The following is a 14,110-nucleotide window of genomic DNA, read 5'->3' as shown; positions in this document are numbered from 1 at the left end:
CTCTCAGGAGACAGTTATGCCAGGTTCCTGTCTACAAGCATAGCAGAGTATCATTAATAGTGTTAGGAGTGGCTCTTACCCATGGGATGGAACTCAAATCGGGGCAGTCATTGGTTGGCTGTGCTCCATCTTTATCCCTTACATGTTTGGAGGCAAGACAAATTTTGGGTTGAAGGTCCTGTGGGTGGGTTGATGTCCCCCTGCCTCCTCTGTAAGTCCTGCCTTGCTTTAGGAGGAAGCCACTTAAGTCTCTATATCCTCTTCTGGTAGGAATCTCAGCTAAGGTCTCCTCCATAGATTCCTTATATCCTCCTCTATCCCAAGCCTCCCCTAGTCACTAGAGATGCCCATGTAATGTTTTTCCTTTATTCTTGAGAAGTTCATACATTTATACAATAAATTATGATTATATTTAACCCTTAGCTCCCCTGCAGCACTGCCTAAATATACCTTAACAGCTTCTTCTCCCAACTTCTTGCCTTAAAAAAAAAATAAGTCTAATTAGTCCTGGCCATATGTGGTGGCTGTGGGTCAATTTAATTTGAGACAGGATCTTTCTCATATGTCCGGTAGGGTGTTGATTCCAGGTCTTCTACTTGTCTGGGATGACTTGCCATCATGCAGGGCCAGTGACTTCTCTTATATCACCCTTTCCTCCCCTGTGCCTTCATCTGGGATAGTTTTTTTTTTTTTAAACATTCTATATTCTCATTATAATAGATGAGGCCATTGATTTTGGAGACAATTTCTTTGCTCATACATTTATTCATGGTTCTAAAAATTCGAGTTTCATTGATTAGTGTGCCCTGGTTACATTGTCATTCAATTCACAATATCTCATTTTATTTGTTTCTCATTAGAGGAATTGTTGATTGAGGAGGATTTGGCTTTATTTACAAAATGTAAGGACATTTGTTATCTCTGAACAAAGAATAAAGTATATTCCCAAAATTCTGAGAAGCTTCTGATGACACATGAGGTATTCATGATGGCTCAAATTAATTAAACAGAGTCCACTGGGATCAAATATCAGAAAATCCCTAGTTTTCATTCATGGAATGTGGGGTCTGGGTCTTCTTTCTGTGTTGGCTGCTTCCTGGATTCAGCTGTTGTTCTGTTCCTGTGTCCTGATGCACAACTGGGCATAGGTTACACCCTGGGTCTCTTTGGATGCAGTATCCTGGGGTTGGATAGGGTTGGAAGAAGGTGTTTAGTGTTAGTAACTTATGGGGCTGGAATGAACCTGAGGGGAAAGGTTCCTGACAGTGGGGAAAAATTAATTCCTACCTTCTGAAGCCTGGAGGGTTTTACCTGGGCATACACAATTCCCTGGGGGTCTTCATTTTGTGGGTTCTGCAGCAAGGAGACAATGAGGTGGATAAAGTGACTCCTGGTTCCATCCAGTATCTCCTTCAGCCAGAGAGATCCTTTCGGAAATTTATCACATTACATCATTTCTGCTGGGGCTTGCAGAACTTGGGGAGTCTGGAAGCTTCCTTCTCATAGTTCCAGCCTGTTATTGTCACACTGATTCCCATTTTCATGTCTGAGGACTGTATCTGCTGTATTTTCTGCCTATGTGCACTGGTTCATTAAATGTCTGTGTGGACCTCTCCATTTATGGTTATCCTCAGAATGAACTTACTCAGAGTCTTCTCTTATGATTAATAACAGCCCTGTGTGCCTCAAACACTATGTATTTTCTGTTTCATTTTCCACACCACTTTCTTCAGTTATACACATCTCATTTTCTAGCCTTGAGGTGAGCTTGGAGTGGGTGAGGAGTTCTGTTCTTTGCTTTGTTCACAGTCCTATGAAGAGCCACAAGGAAGAGATGATCTCAGCTGTCACTTGTAGGGCTGCAGCCATACAGCTTTATGAATATGCCTACTATTCTGAGTTATTTTGTAACTTTAGTTATTTTTAGTTAGTTATATCTGTTTAAAACACACTTTTCCTCAATACTTTGTGATTCCTCACTCTTTCTTTAAATATCATCTCCCTGCTTTGTTGGTTCTTCCTATCACATAGTTTCTCTTCATCCTAGCTCTACGCAAACAATGTGATTTCCCCCCAATTTTGTTTCTTCATTTTCTCTTTCTCCACTTGGCAGCTGCTAAGATTAACTGATTGACTGTGCTATATTTTTCTTTAAACCCTAATAAAATCATCCTCAAACTTATACAAAAGGAATTATCTTTGGATAACAGGGAGAATGAGTACAGGTGGATTGGGGAGTGGTGGTGGTGGTGTTGGTGGTGGTGTTGGTGGTGGTGGTGGTGGTGGTGGTGGTGGTGTTAGGGCTCATTGACTCATGTGTCCTTTCTGAGACATTAGGCACCTGATGCTAAGCAACAAACAGATAACAAACATCCAGAAAAGAGGATGGAGAGAAGGTTCACACAGTCATAAGGAAGGCAAGAAGGAGCAATCACAGAGTCAAACTCTTCCAGATGGAGGGGCCATGTGTGGTTCTTACTGGCACAAAGTACTGCTCTTATCAGTGTGAATGGGGCAGGAGTCTCACCCAACTGTTCAGCTCTGCATTGTCCTCAGATTGTGTGTTCTTCACAGAAGCATCTGTCATGTTAGAAGAACAGAGTCAGTTCTTGGCCAGAAGCTCTGGGATCTCTTCGACTCATAACCACTTCCTTGTCCCGTAAGGAGAAAGAGGATCAGAGAATGTGGTCACATCTCCAGATCCATCATAAGGGTTCTTTTCCTCCAAGAGCTGACCCACCACACTCCCCATCAGACCTCTGATACTGAGGTCTAGTGCATATAGTCCCTGGGGCCCTCTTATTCTCACACAGGTGTTTTTCATTGATGGTAGCCTCTGGGCTAGAGCTGTGAGGACAGGGATAATCAGATGGAAGTGAGGTCTATGGCAGCTGAGAGGCTGTGTCTATTGACAAGAATTATCTCTCCTGGTGGTGTCTATCTCTGTGTGTTGGGTCTGGTGCTGCTGAAAGCACTTGTAAGTTGGCCTCTCTTTGAGCTGCATGAATTGAAAAAGCATCAGCAAGGAGGATGGGAAAGCTCCAACAATAGAAACTTTAAGAGGAAGAAAGGGACTGTTAAATTCCTTCTTATGACTGTTACAAATACTCTAGGACATGGAAAATATTGCACTATCTCTGAAATTTATACATGTCTTGAGACTACATGTTTTCTCTGCCCAACACCTCCAGACATGCAAGGCACTCATGCTCTACTTACTAGCCTTCTTTTTGTGATGACACTGGTATCCGATGAGGATGAGAAAAAGCAGGAGGAAGAAAAGCAGAAGGAATGACACCAGGACTCCAATCAAAATCTTTTGGTATGTTTCCAGTCCTTAGGCACAGTTGACATCAGGCATGAGAGAAAGATAATGTTTACCTAGCACCTATTTTATGCTTAGCTCATTCATGGCCTCCAATGTCACAATCATTCAATGTGTAATTGTATGTTTTACCCAGTCAGTTATAGGTGAGAATATTAAGGCTCACAGAGACAAGTTCATTTGGCCCAGGTCATTTAGAATGAATATAAAAAGCCAGATGAGATGCTGAACTTAGTAGCCTCTAAACCAGTTTGAACTTAATATTTGCCTTCCAGACTTGTCCTTACTACATACAGTTCATAAGCTATTTGAGCATGGAAGTAGGTGACTTTCTAGCATTGGCTTTGAGTCTGTGCCAGTCAGTATACTCTGTACCCTGTGTCCCCATCCTTGTGGCAAAGGAGATATGGTTATTTCAGAACTGGAATTCAACGGATGGGCCTCCTTCGTCACCTAGCCAAGAGACTCCGAGTTCTTGGATCTCTGTGAAGATCACAACTCATACCATCAATCCTATACAAAGTTTATCATTGAACATTTGGAAAGGATAGAGACTCTGAGGGACTCAGAACTGCCACACTTAGTCTGGGCAACACATGTACTAAAAGTCTCCAGTGTCCAGTTATTAACATGAGCCTGGGCACATGATTTGAGGAAATAAAAATAAGAGGAAAATAGGCAGTGTCTGCCACTGAAGATGGTTCTCATTAGATTTTTGCTAACTTGATACAAGCTAGAATAACCTGGAAAGAGGCAGCTGCAACAGAGAAAATACATCTATGTCTATGGAAATATTTTCCTGATTGATTGATTTACAAGATCCCAGACCCCTGTGGCTTATTCTAACCCTAAGTGGTTAGATCTTGATGGTGTAATAAAGCAATACTGCAAGGCACTGTCAAGAAAACTTGTGAGCAGTGCTCCTTTAAGATCCCTACTTCAATTCTTGCTTGCATGCCTACATTTAATTACTTTCTTGATGCTCCATGCAAAATTAGATGAAATCAATCCTTTTATCACTGTTACTTTATTTATATCATGGTTTTGTTACAACAAAAATAGGAATATAACTAGTACAGAGAAATTATCTGATCACTTCATCAACTGTGTGTCTCTCTCAACGGCCTTTGCTAAATTACAATGAGTCAAGGAAAAAGGCATTTGGACCAGGGAATCTGACTGCAACTCCTGTATCAAAGGGTGAATGTCTTTTGAATTGAACAGTATTTTTAACCACAGTGCTCCCTCCCTCTTATTCTAAGCCATAGATCATCTTAGGAAAAAGACCCAAGTGACCCAACACACTAAGTGATTATGGGTGGAAGGTGCTTACCTGAGATGATGAGGTCTAGGGAGTTACTTGGTTTTGACCACACCTGTGGTTCATTTCTAAAAAAGCCATAGCATCTGAATGTTCCATTGTGTTTGGGAGTAACAGCATCCAGAACAAAAGTAGCATGGGTTGGCTGATTGGCCTGATGCTGTGAGTCCAGGGTCCACGAGAGGCCATGCTTTCCTTCCTGGATCAGAATGAATCTGCCAAATACTATGGATGAGCTGCACTTAAAGGATATGGAAACTCCAGAGGTCACATTAGGGCTGGGATAGACTGAAAGGCTGGGATTTTCATATACTCCTAGAATACAAGGGGCAGTGTGTGAAATGAACATGAGTTACACACATTGTCCTCCAGGATTGGACTCTGAGAGAAGAGCTCCTGGAAAATAGACCTCCTTCTGAGGAGAGAGCCCGTACATGGTTCCCTGATGTCCTCTCACCTGTCATCACCAGCTCCATTGCATCACTGTGCTCTGAGAAGCCAACAACACTCTGATAGTAACACTTATATATGCCTGCATACCAAGTTGTCATGCTTGGAATGTTGAACTTGGCCTTATTCCTGGTTTCCAGAGGGACTTGAGTGTCCCAAGGAGTTACACTTTGCTCTTTATACAGATGATAATACTGGGCCTCCCAGGAACCCTGACACCAGATAATCACAGATGTATGTGCAGCAATCACAGAGCCTGGCTCAGCCAAGATGATGGGCTTTGGGAGGTGTCCTGTGAAGAAATCAAAGGCCCAGAACATCTTCCTTCAGACACTAGATCTTAGCAAAGAACACACCCATGGAACAAGACATTAGCCCATAAATGTCAATCCCCCATCACCATTTTGAGGAATTGACACACTAGAAAGTAGATTAGAGGTTGTATCATCAGAGTGAAGAATCAAATCCTGGGATGGCTGGAGACACTCACCTGCCTGTACTCTAGTCCTGGGTTCCAGAATAAGACCTGGAAAAAAAACCCCTTTTTATGAGAGCTTTTTCACATTGAGAACCTGAGTTGATCCCCTAGGATGTCCATGTGGAATTAAACCTGGCTGTTGAATAGGTTCCCTTACAAATGCAAGCATCTACTCCCCCTCATTATATCTCACCAAGGAATAGCAGCACTGTGAGCATGGCGATCCGGTGAGTCCTGGCAATGTTCGTAGCTGTTCTCTTGGGCCAGTCTGACAAATGTCCGGTAACATCAGATATGCAGTTGTCATCTTGAGGGCAGGTCCTTCCTGTCATGGGTTTTCTACATCATAGCTATTATGAGAAGGGAAACTTCTGTAATTTCCTAAGAGCAGATGACTGGGTAAACACTCATGTCTCTCAAGTTGCCTCAGAGAAAAGACACATCCTTTAGAACACATATCCTGGAGTTAAAGATCTTTATATTTTAAACATTTATTTTACTTTTTACTCTCCTGTATCATATTCTCTGTCTCTCTGTCTCTGTCTCTGTCTCTGTCTCTGTCTCTGTCTCTGTCTCTGTCTCTGTCTCTGTCTCTCTCTCTCTCTCTCTCTTTCTCTCTCTCTGTGTGTCTGTGTGTGTGTGTGTGTATGTGTGTGTGGGTTATGTGTGCTGCACCATGCTGCACCTCTGACATTCTGATTCTTCACAGAGGAGTTTTACTCTCAGACCCAATTTCTGTTTCATTCCTCAGCATAAAAAGAGAAAGTATGACACATGTGATATGTGGGATTGTAGTGCAGAGTAATGTGAAAACAAAGTAAAAGTGACTATATATTTTAAGTCTTATTGTACATTTTTATGCTGCTGGTTGGATTTTTCTGCACACAGAAGAGGAGAATGTTTCCAAAAGCATAAAAATGGCAAGAAGATATATAATTAAGAGGATAAATATTTTGTCAAAGAAAGTTTTTACATACTCACAAACTAGTAATTGACACATGATGAGTTTTTCTGTTCATGAATATGTATATATATATGTATGAATTTGATATGATGATTATATGAAGCTAATGAAGTAAATAAGAACCCTAACAAACAAAATAATAGTATATGTAAAATAATTAGAATTATGATAGAAGACAGTGAAAACCTAAAACACTCAGTAAAACTGAGTCTGTTGTTTTGACATACAGGTGGTAATGCCTGAAATAAATGAAACAAAAAAATCTCAATAATAAAATATCTTTATTCCTAAAACATGACTTCAGGATAATTATTTGAAGAGTTGAATGGAAAATAGGACTTCTGCAGAGAAAATCTTTTGTGTGGACCCTAAAGATGCCAAACACTTAGAAGCAGGGAAAAGATGACAGATGTGAGGGCTGTGAGCTGAGGAAGGAATTGCACCGAGACGATAAAGTTTCACTCTTCAGGAAGAACTTTCTTCTGAGATGTATTGTTCAATGTGCCACATGTTATGTACAGTAACACCTATTGTATTAGTCAGGGTTCTCTAGAGTCACAGAACTTATGGATAGTCTCTATATAGTAAAAGAATTTATTGATGACTTACAGTCGGCAGCCCAATTCCCAACAATGGTTCAGTCGCAGCTGTGAATGGAAGTCCAAGGATCTAGCAGTTACTCAGTCTCACACAGCAAGCAGGCGAAGGAGCAAGAGCTAGACTCCCTTTTTCCAATGTCCTTATATTGTCTCCAGCAGAAGGTGTAGCCCAGATTAAAGGTGTGTTCCACCACACCTTTAATCCCAGATGAAAGGTGTAGCCCAGATTAAATCTCCTTAAACTCGGAGATTTAATCTTCTGGAATCCATAGCCACTATGTCTCAAGATCTCCATACCAAGATCCAGATAAGGATCTCCAAGCCTCCAGATAAGGGTCACTGGTGAGCCTTCCAATTCTGGATTGTAGTTCATTCCAAATATAGTCAAGTTGACAACCAAGAATAGCCACTACAATCCACCCCTTGTCAACTTGACACAAATAATATCCCATGTTTACATGAAACAATAACAAGGTTGTGAATACGCCTAACATGATATAACTATCCCTCGTACAATCGCAAACGCATTTGTAAATTTACAATGGGGCATTCATATTAATGACATTATGCTGATTGGACCAAGTGAGCAGGAAGTAGCAACCACTTTGGACTCATTGGTAACACATATGCGTATCAGAGGATGGGAAATAAATCCAACCAAAATTCAAGGACCATCTACCTCAGTGAAATTCTTAGGAGTCCAGTGGTGTGGGGCATGCAGAGATATTCCTTCTAAGGTGAAAGATAAGTTATTGCACCTGGCCCCTCCTACAACCAAGAAAGAAGCACAACGTTTAGTGGGGCTATTTGGATTCTGGAGACAACACATCCCTCACTTGGGTGTGTTACTTAGGCCTATTTACCAAGTGACTCGGAAAGCTGCTAGCTTTGTGTGGGGCCTGGAACAGGAGAAGGCCCTTCAACAGGTCCAGGCTGCTGTGCAGGCTGCTCTACCACTTGGACCATATGACTCAGCAGACCCGATGGTACTTGAGGTGTCTGTGGCTGATAGAGATGCTGTTTGGAGCCTCTGGCAGGCCCCTGTAGGTGAATCACAGAAAAGACCTTTGGGATTTTGGAGCAAAGCTCTACCATCATCTGCAGACAACTATTCTCCCTTTGAAAAACAGCTCTTGGCCTGCTATTGGGCCTTAGTGGAAACTGAACGTTTGACAATAGGACACCAAGTTACTATGCGACCTGAATTACCCATTATGAGCTGGGTACTATCAGACCCTGCAAGTCATAAAGTGGGACACGCACAGCAGCAGTCTATTATCAAATGGAAGTGGTATATACGTGATCGGGCCAGAGCAGGTCCTGAAGGCACAAGCAAGTTACATGAAGAAGTTGCTCAAATGCCTATGGTTTCTACTCCTGTTACAATGCCATCTGCTGCCAAGCATGCGCCTATAGCCTCATGGGGTGTTCCCTATGATCAACTGACCGAAGAGGAAAAGACTAGGGCCTGGTTTACTGATGGCTCTGCACGTTATGCAGGCACCACCCAGAAGTGGACAGCTGCAGCATTACAACCCCACTTCTGGTACCAACTTTCTGTATTAGTCAGGGTTCTCTAGAGTCACAGAACTTATGGATAGTCTCTATATAGTAAAAGAATTTATTGATGACTTACAGTCGGCAGCCCAATTCCCAACAATGGTTCAGTCGCAGCTGTGAATGGAAGTCCAAGGATCTAGCAGTTACTCAGTCTCACACAGCAAGCAGGCGAAGGAGCAAGAGCTAGACTCCCTTTTTCCAATGTCCTTATATTGTCTCCAGCAGAAGGTGTAGCCCAGATTAAAGGTGTGTTCCACCACACCTTTAATCCCAGATGAAAGGTGTAGCCCAGATTAAATCTCCTTAAACTCGGAGATTTAATCTTCTGGAATCCATAGCCACTATGTCTCAAGATCTCCATACCAAGATCCAGATAAGGATCTCCAAGCCTCCAGATAAGGGTCACTGGTGAGCCTTCCAATTCTGGATTGTAGTTCATTCCAAATATAGTCAAGTTGACAACCAAGAATAGCCACTACACCTATAAAGCAATTAAGTGTTCAATTCACAAACCTAATGTTTTGTATATGTGTTGGGAGATATATCATCTTGAATTATTCCTTATTCCTTACAATGTATATCTGTAATATACCCACTCTGTATCCCAGAAAATATTCATGTTGTAACTTAAAAAACAAGTGAAATGTATAAATAATGTTAAAATATAAGAATAGTTAATAAAAGTGTAGAGCAACACAAGAACTAGAATAAATGAATCCTTGGAGAGATATTTTGTTGAATCTACTGACTGCATGTCTACCACATGATCAGTTAGTATGGGTGTGCTCCAGGGGGTAAGTGTAGACAATGAACTCTCATTGTCTCTTTCCTCTTAACCATAAAAGGATTAATAAAACATCTAATTCCAAAACTGTAACATGGGTGGGAGGGAAAACTGCAAACTGAGACAGCAGGAAATATAGAATGAATTTCATCTTCAGTCATAGATGTCAATAGAGTAAATGTTTACACAGGAGCTCCAGGGTAACCTCCCAGACAGAAATGAGCATTAGATCTGAGAGAGAAGCACAATATTTTAGTCCTGCACAGAGTACTGCTTTTGGCCCCACGTGCCTTAACGTTGGATCTTATGAATGGCTGTGCTAGCCACACACACCAAAACTTGCCTTCATGATGCCCACAGGCTAGAAATTTACTTATAGTACTTTTAGCTTCAAATTGAGAAGAACCAAATATTCTCTAGTAAAATCTGGAAACCATGAGCATTTTTCCATCTATACCTTCCATCTTCCCTTGGAGGAAACCTACCAGTATGGCCCTTTTTCTTTTTCAGTCATGTGGTATAGCATGACCACATTACCTATAGCAGAGGACTCAGAGAGGTATCTGGGACACACACCTTTCTTTTTCCATTTTGCCTATGACTCTTTAGCTTCTTCTTTCTACCATAAAGACACATTCATTCATGCCTACCAACAAGCTTGTAGAGATGCCCTTCTTAAGGGTCTATTGTAACAAACATTCTTGAAACTATGGTGCACTGTTTTACTAAGGATAGTGTTAAATGTTTGCTGTTTAGGTTGGTTTTGCTAACTTTTCACAACTGTAGGACTGTATATTTTATCTAATATTTCTGCGCCAAAAGTTCAGGCCCTGTTGCTGTGATGCATGGAATCCATTATGCATCTGAAGTATAAAGTGTAGGCACTGGATGGGGTGGCTGCCTTGGGTCCATTTCTCACTGGGTCCATGTTCCCCCACCCTGAAGACATCTGCTCTCCACCTTTCTTTCTGCCACCTGCTCAGCTCTGTCCCTACCAGAAGGTTTGTTTGTTTGTTTGTTTGTTTGTTGTTTGTTTTTCTTTTTCATCAGTAGGACAGATTGGGAAGACCCAGCAAGAACTGGGATATAAGACACATGCCAAAGGTTTGCACAGGAGCACAGGGTTGCCAAACACCTGGGAAAACAACCTGAGATCAGGGACTTTCAGGGGAGTTAAGGTTCTGGTCAGTAATTTCCAACCACCCTGAAAAGGTCTCTTTGGCTGTGACAACCCTATGTATTGAGCATGTGGTTACAAGCATCCCAGAAATCTGAGCATGTGTTATCCCGACTCCCCTGTTACTTTACGGTTTACACAATAGAATTTTTAAACAAATATGCTTTATTTTCTAAAATCTCTTGTATTAAATTTTTCTTTTGGAATTAAATGTGTATTTTGTCAAAATCTGGTTGAGAGAAGCCTTTTTTTTAATTAATTTTTTTATTAGTTATTATCGTCATTTACATTTCCAATGCTATCCAAAAAGTTCCCAACACACCCCCCCCCCACTCCTCTACCCACCCACTCCCACATTTTGGCCCTGGCATTCCCCTGTATTGGGCCATATAAAGTTTGCAAGTCCTATGGGCCTCTCTTTCCAGTGATGACCAACTAGCCCATCTTTTGATACATATGCAGCTAGAGTCAGGAGCTCTGCGGTACTGGTTAGTTCATAATGTTGTTCCACCTATAGGGTTGCAGTTCCCTTTAGCTCCTTGGGTACTTTCTCTAGCTCCTCCATTGAGGGCCCTGTGATCCATTCAATAGCTGGCTGTGAGCCTCCACTTCTGTGTTTGCTAGACCCTGGCATTGTCTCGCAAGAGACAGCTATATCTGGGTCCTTTCAGCAAAATCTTGCTAGTGTATGCAATGGTGTCTGCTTTTGGAAGCTGATTATGGGATGGATCCCTGGATATGGCAGTCTTTAGATGGTCCATCCTTTCATCACAGCTCCAAACTTTATCTCTGTAACTCTTTCCATGGGTGTTTTGTTCCCAATTCTAAGAAGGGGCACAGTGTCCACACTTTGGTCTTCCTTCTTCTTGAGTTTCATGTGGTTAACAAATTGTATCTTATATCTTGGGTATCCTAAGTTTTTGGGCTAATATCCACTTATCAGTGAGTACATATTGTGTGAGTTCCTTTGTGATTGTGTTACCTCACTCAGGATGATGCCCTCCAGGTCCATCCATTTGCCTAGGTATTTCATAAATTCATTCCTTTTAATAGCTGAGCAGTACTCCATTGTGTAAATGTACCACATTTTCTGTATCCATTCCTATCTTGAGGGGCATCTGGGTTCTTCCAGCTTCTGGCTATTATAAATAAGGCTGCTATGAACATAGTGTAGCATGTGTCCTTCTTACCGGTTGGAACATCTTCTGGATATATGCCCAGGAGAGGTATTGCTGGATCCTCTGGTAGTATTATGTCCAATTTTCTGAGGAACTGCCAAACTGATTTCCAGAGTGGTTGTACAAGCTTGCAATCCCACCAACAATGGAGGAGTGTTCCTCTTTCTCCACAACCTCGCCAGCATCTGCTGTCACCTGAATTTTTGATCTTAGCCATTCTGACTGGTGTGAGGTGGAATCTCAGGGTTGTTTTGATTTGCATTTCCCTGATGATTAAGGATGTTGAACACTTTTTCAGGTGCTTCTCTGCCATTCAGTATTCCTCAGGTGAGAATTCTTTGTTCAGTTCTGAGCCCCATTTTTTAATGTGGTTATTTGATTTTCTGGAGTCCACCTTCTTGAGTTCTTTATATATATTGGATATTAGTCCTCTATCTGATTTAGGATAGGTAAAGATCCTTTCCCAATCTGTTGGTGGTCTTTTTGTCTTGTTGACGGTGTCTTTTGCCTTGCAGAAGCTTTACAACTTTATGAGGTCCCATTTATTGATTTTCGATCTTACAGCACAAGCCTTTGCTGTTCTATTCAGGAATTTTTCCCCTGTACCTATATCTTCGAGGCTTTTCCCTACTTTATCCTGTATAAGTTTCAGTGTTTCTGGTTTTATGTGGAGTTCCTTAATCCACTTAGATTTAACCTTAGTACAAGAAGATAGGAATGGATCAATTTGCATTCTTCTACATGATAACTGCCAGTTGTGCCAGCACCATTTGTTGAAAATGCTGTCTTTTTTCCACTGGATGGTTTTAGCTCCCTTGTCGAAGATCAAGTGACCATAAGTGTGTGGGTTCATCTCAGGGTCTTCAATTCTGTTCCATTGTTCTACTTGTCTGTCGTTATACCAGTACCATGCAGTTTTTATCACAGTTGCTCAGTAGTACAGCTTTAGGTCAGGTATCCTTCCACCAGAGGATCTTTTATCCTTGAAAAGAGTTTTTGCTATCCTAGGTTTTTTGTTGTTCCAGATGAATTTGCAGATTGCCCTTTCTAATTCCTTGAAGAATTGAATTGGAATTTTGATGGGGATTGTATTGAATTTGTAGATTGCTTTGGTAAGATAGCCATTTTTACAATGTTGATCCTGCCAATCCATGAGCATGGGAGATCTTTCCATCTTCTGAGATTTTCTTTAATTTTTTTCTTCAGAGACTTGAAGTTCTTGTCATACAGATCTTTCACTTCCTTAGTTAGAGTCACACCAAGTTATTTTATATTGTTTGTTGTGACTATTGAGAAAGGTGTTGTTTCCCTAATTTCCTTCTCAGCCTATTTATTCTTTGTGTACAGAAAGGCCATTGAGTTGCTTGAGTTAATTTAATATATAGCTACTTCATTGAAGCTGTTTATCAGGCTTAGGAGTTCTCTGGTGGAATTTTTAGTGTCACTAATGTATACTATCATATCATCTGCAAAGAGTGATATTTTAACTTCATCTTTTCCAATTTGTATCCCCTTGATCTCCTTTTGTTGTCGAATTGCTTGTTTTGTGACCAATTATATGGTCAATTTTGGAGAAGGTACCGTGAGGTGCTGAGAAGAAGGTATATCCTTTTGTTTTAGGGTAAAATGCTCTGTAGATATCTGTCAGATCCATTTGTTTCATAACCTCTGTTAGTTTCACTGTGTCTCTGTTTAGTTTCTGCTTCCCTGATCTGTACATTGGTGAAAGTGGTATGTTGAAGTCTCCCACTATTATTGTGTGAGGTGCAATGTGTGCTTTGAGCTTTACTAAAGTATCTTTAATGAATGTGGCTGCCCTTGTATTCGGAGCATAGATATTCAGAATTGATAGCTCCTCTTGGAGGATTTTACCTTTGATGAGTATGAAGTGCCCTTCATTGTCTTTTTTGATGACTTTGGGTTGGAAGTTGATTTTATTAGATATTAGGATGGCTACTCCAGCTTGTTTCTTCCTACCATTTGCTTGGAACATTGTTTTCCAGCCTTTCATTCTGAGATAGTGTCTATCTTTTTCTCTGTGATGAGTTTCCTGTAAGCAGCAAAATGTTGGGTCCTGTTTTTGTAGCCAGTCTGTTAGTCTATGTCTTTTTATTGGGGAGTTGAGTCCATTGATATTCAGAGATATTAGGGAGAAGTAATTGTTGCTTCCTTTTATTTTGTTGTTAGATTTGGCATTCTGTTCTTGTGGCAGTCTTCTTTTAGGTTCTTTGAGGGATTACCTTCTTGCTTTTTCTAGGATGTGGTTTCCGTCCT

General features: G+C 41.1%; 1 protein-coding gene across 1 annotated transcript; it reads right to left on the bottom strand.

The window, feature by feature from the left end:
- Window positions 1–759: 759 nt before the first annotated feature.
- On the bottom strand, window positions 760–5,871 carry LOC110302678 (leukocyte immunoglobulin-like receptor subfamily B member 4A). Its single transcript, XM_085842808.1, has 8 exons — window positions 5,768–5,871; window positions 5,587–5,622; window positions 5,104–5,388; window positions 4,659–4,961; window positions 3,220–3,336; window positions 2,528–2,580; window positions 1,288–1,353; window positions 760–1,180 (listed from the first exon to the last, which is right to left on the bottom strand). Exons 1-8 carry the CDS (start codon window positions 5,790–5,792, stop codon window positions 1,103–1,105), a joined length of 963 nt encoding a protein of 320 aa, XP_085698934.1. The 5' UTR covers window positions 5,793–5,871; the 3' UTR covers window positions 760–1,102.
- Window positions 5,872–14,110: the final 8,239 nt, after the last annotated feature.

This window comes from Mus caroli, unplaced genomic scaffold (assembly GCF_978045245.1).
Source record: "Mus caroli unplaced genomic scaffold, Mus_caroli_1 scaffold_9, whole genome shotgun sequence".
NCBI classification, from domain to species: domain Eukaryota; kingdom Metazoa; phylum Chordata; class Mammalia; order Rodentia; family Muridae; genus Mus; species Mus caroli.
This window is presented reverse-complemented; position numbering and strand designations above follow the sequence as displayed.